Source organism: Montipora capricornis, chromosome 4 (assembly GCF_036669925.1).
Source record: "Montipora capricornis isolate CH-2021 chromosome 4, ASM3666992v2, whole genome shotgun sequence".
In the NCBI taxonomy this organism is placed as follows: domain Eukaryota; kingdom Metazoa; phylum Cnidaria; class Anthozoa; order Scleractinia; family Acroporidae; genus Montipora; species Montipora capricornis.
Genome location: NC_090886.1, coordinates 55,601,961 through 55,611,960, shown reverse-complemented (window position 1 = coordinate 55,611,960; position 10,000 = coordinate 55,601,961). Strand labels below are relative to the sequence as shown.

Below are 10,000 nucleotides of genomic sequence, written 5' to 3'. Positions count from 1 at the left end.
GATAATTAACAATTAGTCGATTTGGGTTTATCCACGTCACAGTTTGTGTTATCTGCCGAAGCCAAAGGCTGAGGCGAATAACACAAACTGAGGCCATAATAATTATCACTATCAGGCGAAAACCGAATCCAATAATTGTTAATTATCGGTAAGGGAGTGAGTGTGATTCCTGAGGTCTTTCCTGTCACTCCCTTACTTAGTGGTGTCTTGTGCATAGAGTCTTCTGCGTGTATTTTGGTGGGTTTCAGGGGGGAGGAGAAATGTGTAGACTTCTCTGGTGGAGACAGTAGAATATTTAATTAACCTGCAATGGCATCGAAGTGATTGAAACACAAATGGTGTTTTGGTGGATCTTTAAACAAAATATACCTTAATGGAGCTCAAGAATGGAACGTCAATAGGATAAACAAGACAGGCAGTGGAAAATAAATATCTGGAATCTTAAAAGCAATGAGTAATGGACTTTGAATTTCGCCCGTTGAGACGTACTCAAAGTGAGCTGTATTTCTAATATTTTGCCAAGTATGCTGTTATGTACAACACTGAAACCAAGTGGAAAATCCTCTGGTAACTTATGGGTTCAACAAAGACAGAGAAAGAATGATCACCTTAAGTGGATCTGTGATCTCTGTTGTCTGGCTATTTGACTGTATTTATTTGTACTCAACTCTGCACAGTCTTCAAAAGGTAAAAAAATAATTGGAAATGTGACAGCCAAGAATTATTTGAAAGAAAGCTTGTCATCTATTTTGTGCTTCATTTAATATTCAAGGAAAAGGTACTTCAGGAAAGGGTTTGATCCTGAAATTTATTTTGTTGCACATGGTAATTAGACACGATTCGGTTTCTAATAGCAAATGTGTTGTTTGTTTCAATAAATGTTTCGCTGGAAAAGGTGGCCTTTATGAATTCATCATGTTTTGTAATAATTGAGCTTAAAAAAATTGCGTATGTGTGTTTAAATGTGATACGCGAGGAGACAGGAATTTTTTCTCCCTAACATTTATGATTTGTAGGTAGCCAAGTTTTTAACCTCAGAAAAAATATCTGTTTTGTCTTTATAGTGTAAATTGAGGTTTATTTGGGAAGCCAACAATATTTCTTTAACTTCCTGGTTAGTCCAGTTTATTGATACAGCAAAAATTCTTTACATTACTCATGCTTTTTGCGAATTTTGAGTGTCATGAAATTACATCCTTTGCGTGACATGGCTCCTTTATCACGAAGATTTTTCAACAATATAGCACTTTACTCTAACCCAAAAACATTCAGATAGTAAAAAACTTCATATTTATTAACCATTTCTTTTGCTTTTTTGCTTGTCAGCATTGTGATTTGCGATAATTCGCAAGACTGTTTTCGTATCTCATAGATGTTTAGGTTTTCAATTACATGGCCGCTCAACCTCATGATTGTGTAAATAGTTCACCCTGAAATCAAAATATATACGTTTCTCAGGAACCCGACAAAGAAGACTTCTTGACCCAACAGATGAAATGTAAATATTCAGTTAAATATTACAACAAAATTAAAAAACCAGAGATGGAAGTTTCTTGGCTTAAAAGTACGCTGTTTTACTCTGAAAATGAGAAGCGATTAACATTCTTTCCCTTAGTTCATTCAGTTGACACAAGCTGATCCGGTGCACCTTATGGTTGCCTAGCACATGATCAATTTCTTCTTTTTGACAGAACATCACAACCTTTCCGTTGATTCATAAAAGTCAGAGACTTCAGAAATATTTGTGGTTTTACGATCGACTGTCATTAATATTTCGACGAGAATTTGATTCAGAGTTATATACAAAAACTCTGTCATATGTTTCTTCATCGTCTTTTGGCTTGTCTTTTACCGTTAACTCCCAGCTTTTATGGTACTTTTTGGTGCAAACGTAAAGCCAAGAAATGTTTTGACCTGGCATCAGACTAGACTGAAAAGAAAGGAATTATGAAGTGGAAACAACATCTTCAGTCCTTCCTTAGTGTGTGCAATAAACATTTGCTTAGTGCAACTGGAAAACATACATGACATGCAGGAAAACGTCGATCCGAGCAATTTGTAGTTAGTTTTTTTGCAGACCAGTTATTTAAAGAGGAAACAAGTGAATTCTATTAAAGAGCGTGTTTTGTTATGTCTTAACTGAATTTATTACCAAAGCTTAAAAACCTAAAAGACCTCAAAATGGGACAGGACACCATGTACAAAATAATTAAACGTGTGAATGTGTGAGCCAAAGGGCCTCTGCTGGCACGACATCTGGGTGACCCCTCAAATGGTCTTAATGACCCCCCACTTGAAATAATTAACTAAAACGCTGCAGTTTAATACCACCCAAATAGACCTTTTTCGATATATTAAAATTCTGCTTGAAAGAGAGGTTCTGAGGACAAGGACAAAGGAAAGTGGATGATATGCTAATATTTTTCACGTTCATTCTAAAGTTTTTCCATTGTTTTCGTCCTCACTGCCTCCCTATCAAGCTGAATATTTGATATTTCGAAAATGGCCTATTCAGTGCCTTCTGTTTTTGTGTAACACGTACCACAGGCAACCCAGTGGAGCATCTAGTTGTTCTTTCTGTATGAACAGGGAGTCAGGTTGGCTTAGCAGTTATCAACCGCGCCTCCCACCTCTGTGACCCAGGTTCAACCCTGGCCTCGGGTCATGTGGGCTGAGTTTCAGTCGATCTCAATCTGACTTGTCAAAATCGACTTTCAGTCCATTACATCTATTTATTTACTTATTTATTTACTTAGCTTCCATACAGATAACATAATTAAGAAAAAGATAACATAACATCATAATTAAGAAAAAAAAAACAAAGGAGGATGAGGAACGACACAACAGAACGAGGCTCCAAATTAAGTGCGCCCAATAAAAGAAAATAAGATAAAATATAAAATATAAAAAAAATATATCAAATTACAAAACAACATTAATATAAAAACTCTCTATATGCATGCATATATATATGTAAAAATTTTATAATAAAAACTATAATTTTTATATAATTACAAAGTATGTCGCATATTATATATTCATTATTGTTGATGATTATAAGTTAATAGCAGCAGCGCTTAGAGGATAGAATATTACAGAATGAGCAGCATTTACAACAGATAGATTTGAAAGTATTAAATACATCAGGGTTATGAGCATTATTAAGTGCATTATTATAGTACTTAAAGAGTGAATATTTAAACTGGTTAGAGGAAGAAGAAGCACGTACAGAGCTCGGCAAATTATTCCAAAGCTTAGTTATGCGGTTAAAATTGCTAGCCTGAAAGAGTTAAGTGTGACATCGAGGGATTATTATGTCAGAAGCAGAAGAGTGGCGAGTAGTTCTAACGTTAGTACGCGGTGCAACAAAGTCGTTAATAGGAATTTTATAATGGTTAGTGCGACATTTGAAATAAAATACCAGATCTTTAAGCTCATGCCAATAAGAAACAGGAAGAAGATTTAATCTAATAAGATGATCACGATATGGAATACTATTATAGTAGTTCATATTTAAGATATATTTTGTAGCTCTGTGTTGAAGGCGCTCTATATGAGAGCATCTGGCTGCCGGCGGATACCCTCAATAGGGATAACCTCTGGTATCCTTCCCTTTCATCGAATTAAATGAATTAAGTTATTATTATTATTATTATTATTATTATTATTATCATTATTTTGCAGTGTATGAAGGAACATAGTGTGTGGAAGTTTGTATTCTCATCATCAGCAACAGTCTACGGTTTGCCTCAGGACCTACCCATTAACGAGGATCACCCAGTGGGAGTTGGTATAACAAACCCATATGGTAGAACAAAGTTTTTCATAGAGGAAATCATCAAAGATTTGTGCAAAACTGAAAAGGTATCAAAGGCTCATAAAATTTATTGGCTTTTTATGATGACAAGTTTTCAAGATTTTTAGTTATCAACTTACCACCCACTGGTCATACCCCCTCCCCCGCAGTCCCTTCAGGATGGTAATTTAATATTCATGAACATGTTTTATGTTGAATACATCTATTGTAGGTATAATTAATATTGTTTTAACACAGATTGATTTGTAATTTCTTTGTGTGGTATTTTGGAGCAGGGTAGGTTCAGTGGTATGAGCACTCACTTCCTTCCCACCAATGTGGCCTGGGGTCATTTCCCACATTTGGTATCACATGGGTTGAGTTTGTTGGTTCTCCTCTATGTATAAGTTGATTTGCTGACTATGAACAGCATACAGTACAAAGGGTTGAGATAGCAAATTTTAATCTGCAACTTATCTGGAAAAGGTACCAATATTATTACTCCAAAGTCTCATGCGAGGTCACTGGTTTTATTATGCAGAACTGAAGACTGCAATAAAAGATTTAATAATAAATATTATTGTTAGAAAATGGACATTGCCATGGTGACATGAATTGATGAAATTTCCAATAAGGGCTGTTTATGGTTTTCTCATTTCCAGAATATGAATGCTGTGCTGTTAAGGTATTTTAATCCAGTTGGAGCCCATAAATCAGGCCAAATTGGAGAAGACCCTCAGGTCAGTTAATTAATTATGTTAATGCCTGGTCACATCTAGGAGTTAAGGTTACTGCTAACCTTTTGGGGTGCCTTCCGGGAAAACTATCGTAAGCGCGTTATTTTCGGTAAAACTCCAGCAAACTATATACCGTAAAGTTCCGATAGTAACGACCGCCCGAAAGTAGCGACCCCCCGAAATTAACGTCAATTTTTGGTGGTCACTAGTAAATCCCGAAAGTAGCGACCCCCCCGAAAGTAACGACCTCCTGAAAGTAGCGACCTTCCCCGCCCCCCGAAAGTAGCAAGACCAACTTTTTTAAATGGCATACCATTTAAAAAACTTGGTCTTGCTATTTTCGGGGGTCGGGAGGGAAGGTGTCAAACAGTAGTCAAAATTTTAATGTACAATATGTTCGTGCAGTTTAATTTACAACAAGGGAAAGCTTTATGCCAGCATTCGTCCTTGACATCAGTTCATTGATGTAGCGATGAAAGAACTACCGTAAACCGGTATAATTTCGTATTAACAACAAGAACGTTTCTTCAAATTGAAATTGAAAACTATATAGTTTTCTATATACGGTTTTTTGCTGTATCTATCATTGTTACCTTCTTTTTATAAAACACAATCTATACATATGGAATGCAAATAAAATGTTCGCGACAGCTCTATTTGTAAAAGATTTGTGTTCCCCGAAAATAGCGACCCCCCGAAAGTAACGATCCCCCGAAAGTAGCGACCCCCAAAGGCTGCTAATTCCGAAAGTAACGAGGGTCGCTACTATCGGAACTCTACGGTATCACCGAAAAGGTAATAAAATGAACAATCCGAATATATGAACGTTTAAAGTTTATAATGGCTTTCCTGGCGTGCGCCTTAGAACTTAAAACCATACATGTTCACTTTCCTGAATTACCCGCACAACCAAACAAACTGTACTATATCATCAGCACTGTATAGACTACCAAAGTGTGTCAGGCTTTAAGGGTCTTCCTACTGGTTTCCGAGAAAATAAACTTGAACTTGACCAATAGAAAATTTTCCGTTTCGCGACATGCAGAGACGCGTCAAAGTAAAAATATTTCAAATATTGAAAACACTCTTTTGTGCACCAATATCCGACGATCATTTTGGTCAAATTTCATAAAAATCCAACAAATCTACATACCCTATAAAATCATTTGAAGAGGACCTAGTCCTGGAAAAATAAACCCCGAGTTTTTGAGCGGAAAAGATTTTACACATTTTCATACCTTGTCAATGCGGGTGTGAATGCAGTCATGTTGCTATGACGCTGCCGACCAATGAAAATCGACGTAAGGCTCCCTGAAGAGGGTTTGTGACAAAACAGTTTTGAATTTGCGGGAAAAGGCATTCAGCGCTGCATCATTAGCCACAGATTATTGATTGCAGACTCAACCGCATCGATTACAAATAAATGGCGAACTCAACACTCGGTAAAGTGAAGATACCCGGATGTATTCCCGCGTCAAACTGCACGGAAGGTCTGAGGTGTTGACGAGTGTTGACATCTCATAACACCTTGGGGGATTAACATTTTAGTCACGCAAAACACAAAATTTGCAATAACTCCGCAAGAAAAAAACCTTTTCAAATAATTTCTTTTTCAGAACAAAGTAAACATAATGAGCTATCTTATGGTGGCTTTTTAAAATTTTGCAAAATTCGAGACCAAAAAGGTTAGCAGTAACCTTAACTTGTAGTAAATACTGTAATTTATTTTATCTTTATTGCAGGGTATTCCAAACAATTTAATGCCATATCTACTGCAAGTTGCCATTGGTAGACGTCCACATTTGAATGTGTTTGGAAATAATTACGATACTTGTGATGGAACAGGTTAGCCATGGCTTTTACTTACACATAAAATTATTATATTCCAGTTTTTGAGAAAATCACAACTTTTATCATTATCTTTCAATTTTACTGCACAACTCACAGATAGCAAAAACTAATCAAGGCAGATTATACTGGTACTTACATTTCCTTTCACTTGTTTTATTTTTAAACAAGTAAATATATTTAAATGAGTTAAACACCAAACTACAAATTTTTGGTATACTGTTGACCAACTTTTATTGGAAGAGAACTTAACTTTGGTACATAGGGTGGTGTATGGCATGTGTAGTGTGGGTTATTACGCTACAGCCAGACCAATGTTCTGAAGAAGAAAGTACTGCCTTTGTTTTGAAATCTGCAAGTCATTGGCCTTCCTTATCCTCTCTGATGAGAGAGAGATACTATGGACCCCATTTCTTAGCATTTGTGTTTATCACTCACTGATGCCCTAATTAAAGAAGCAAGACAGAGAGTTCCTGATGTAGTAGTTTGTCACCTAAGTTTTAATCCTCTTTGAGCCCTTGATTGCCACACAGAATAAAACAGTATGTATTAAACAAACAAATTCAACCCACGAAGACAAAGAGTGAAGTGGTCCTCGCACTTTAACTGGACAATTTGAGCAATAATAATTATTGTCTCAAGGATGGCAAGAATGGCGCAGTCGGTTTATAGTGTGTGGTGTTGGTGCAAGAGGTCCCTAGTTCAATCCCCGGATCTCACATCCTTGTTTTGACTTCTTTCCTTTCAGTGTAGCTCAACCCATTGACTCCTGGGGGTTCCCCATTGACAAGTAAAATACTAAGTCTGGCCGGTTCAGGCGTCAAAAGGGTTGAAGTAGCTTTAAATACCCTTAAAATGGAGCACTGATGGAAAGAGGGGGGTAAAATGAGCACACCGCTGGCTTCCTGGGAGAATACCCTTGCTCTAGAGGGTAAGGGAACGACTAACGTTAAATAAGGTGTACCTTTACCTTTAACAATTATAGTCACCTGGAAAATTCAGGTGGCTCTAACATGCCAAGTCTGGAATTGAACCTGGGTCACATTGGAGGCGAGTGCTGTCACCACTGTGCCATCCCTGCTCCCTTAACCCATTGACGAGTAAAATACTCTGGGGTAGACAGTTACAGAATAAAGTACTAAGTCTGATCGGTTTAGCCATCAAAGGGTTAAAGAACCTACTCACTAGATGATTGCAAAGTTTAGAGATGAAGCTTCCTCTATCGTGGTCTGCCTTATGATTTGTCACCACTGTGTACAAGACGAATGCTTAGAGTGTGAATTAAGTGTAATAATTATGCTTAATTATGTTTTAATGTGTGTTCTGAGCATGGTTCAGTTGAACTGTAAGTTGTTTTTTTTTTGTTTGTGCAGGTGTCAGAGATTACATTCATGTGGTGGACTTAGCGGTTGGTCATGTGGCAGCACTGAAGAAATTGGATGAAGATTGTGGGTGCAAGGTAAGATTAAAGTGAAACAGATGTGAGTTTTTTGAGATGGAGAACGTTCCTTCTGACATTCTTACAGCTGGGGGCTTTCACCCTTCCAGTCCTCTTCAATATTTTACAATTATTATTAAAGGCCTTAGTTTATATTATGTCCATGGAAAGTAAGTTTGAGGCTTTGAGGTTTGAGATTTATCAAGTGGCTAATGTCGCTATAAATATTACAGTCATAAAAATAGTCTTATGAAATATCAACTGTTTAAAGAAGGACAAATAAAACTAGATTTTTTATTTTTATTTTTCCTTGCAGGTACTGAAAAATAGGAACTTTAGCCTTGAGTTCTTAATCCAAATAGATTCAGTTTTAAGGAGGCTAACAGAATGTCAAGGGACATCCATATCATTTAATAGATGTAGTTGTGTACTGGTTATAACAACCCAGAGTAACAGGCAGTTTCTTGAGATTAGGTCCACCTTGTTTTTAAAATAAATAAAATTTTGTGTTGATCCTGCAAGTTTTGTACTGTAAAAATAGTTACCGGTATTACTGTGCACTATAGTGATTATTTTAAGCAATCTGGTTATTAAAATTGGACTTAATGCTCAAGTGGGTTCTAATAATAATAATAATAATAATAATAATAATAATAATAATAATAATAATAATAATAATAATAATAATAATAATAATAATAATAAATGGATTTGGTTTGAGGCCTGTTATTTTCACTGAACTATGTTTCCAATGAATGTGTTCTCCAGGTGTACAACCTAGGAACTGGCCGAGGATACTCTGTTCTTGAAATGGTAAAAGCTGTAGAAAAAGCATCAGGAAAACCAGTAAGTGCTTTTTACCAACCTCCGTGAGGAAAAAAAACAAAGTTTTTCATTTTCTGAGGATTATAGTATAATTATGCTAACTTTAGTGCTTTACATAGGCTGAGTAATGTTGAACTGCAGACATTTTGACCAATATTTTTCTAAAGGTTCCATACAAGATTGCCCCACGTCGGGAAGGAGATGTAGCAACTATGTTTGCTGATGCTTCTTTAGCTAACAAAGAACTTGACTGGAAAGCAGAAAGAGGGCTTGATGAAATGTGTAAGTTGGGAGTTAGTGTTACACTTGCGATACTAGACCTTTCAAGATAATTATGAACTTTCTGTACTCATTATATATTAACTTATTACAGTACTCTAATGCGTTTGCAATATTTCAATTCCAATGCATTGATGTTTTTTGTATGGGGTATACAATAGAAGACATACGGCTTTTTGTTGTAATTGTAGGATTCAAGTTTAAAGGAAGTGAGGATGGCTTGATTTCTTTGTTCCACAGTGTAGTGCCTCGATATTGAAAACTACGTTTCCCTGCTTCAGAAAGCGGTCTGGGAATGAACTAGTTTTTATAGAAATGAACTTGCAAAGTATTTTGAAAAATATCACGGAGGCGAACTGGAAAGAGACCATTTATCACTTTGTACATAGTAACAGCTAGATGATTCGTATGCCTTTGTTCATACAGTAAACTGGAGGATGGAGTCATATAATCAGAGTTGTGCCAGGAGCACAATTTTGTAACTTTTGTAATCTTTTTGACTGACATTTGCCAGTGCAACCCCATACAGGGCTACAGTAGTTGAAATATGATACAAAAAGGGCGTTATACATCTTAATTAGGTATTCCGCAGTTATAGAGCCTTAGATCGCTTCAAAACAGCCACACCATCTGACACTTTTTAATGATTTGGTCAATAACACATTGACCCCTAGGAGTGACACTTACCGTAATTTCCGGGCGATTACCCGCGGGTAATGTGTTAATTTTTCCGCAAACAGTTGTTGGTGCGGGTTGTAGGAAGGTGCGGGTAATGTGATAATTTTTAAATCTTCAGGTATAGTTTTAAAACCGTAAATGGGGAAAAAAATATAAAAGTCATTAATGAAACTGTTCCTGAAAACTGTGTATTGCCTTATTTATTCCCCTTTAATTGCCTAATTAGACTTAAATGCTCTCGATGAAAACCGTTTATCATGCGTGTGATATTACTTTCTTACTTTGGTAATTTCACAGCTTCTTTCTTTGTTTAGTTGAAAATAAAAACATTATTCGCCAACTGGAATAATAATAATCTCAAAACAAGAGAATAAAAATGTGAGATAGCAGGCTTTAAAA

The 10,000-nt window shown here is 36.3% G+C and overlaps 1 protein-coding gene across 1 annotated transcript in view; it reads left to right on the top strand.

Annotated features, from left to right (window-relative positions):
- The window catches only part of LOC138047559 (UDP-glucose 4-epimerase-like), a 15,154-nt gene that overhangs the window by 3,405 nt on the left and 1,749 nt on the right, over positions 1 to 10,000 (top strand). The window contains exons 5-10 of the mRNA XM_068894461.1: positions 3,685 to 3,864; positions 4,459 to 4,536; positions 6,276 to 6,378; positions 7,755 to 7,840; positions 8,588 to 8,665; positions 8,812 to 8,926. Coding sequence (XP_068750562.1) covers positions 3,685 to 3,864; positions 4,459 to 4,536; positions 6,276 to 6,378; positions 7,755 to 7,840; positions 8,588 to 8,665; positions 8,812 to 8,926 — 640 coding nt within the window. The remainder of the gene's footprint in view (positions 1 to 3,684; positions 3,865 to 4,458; positions 4,537 to 6,275; positions 6,379 to 7,754; positions 7,841 to 8,587; positions 8,666 to 8,811; positions 8,927 to 10,000) is intronic.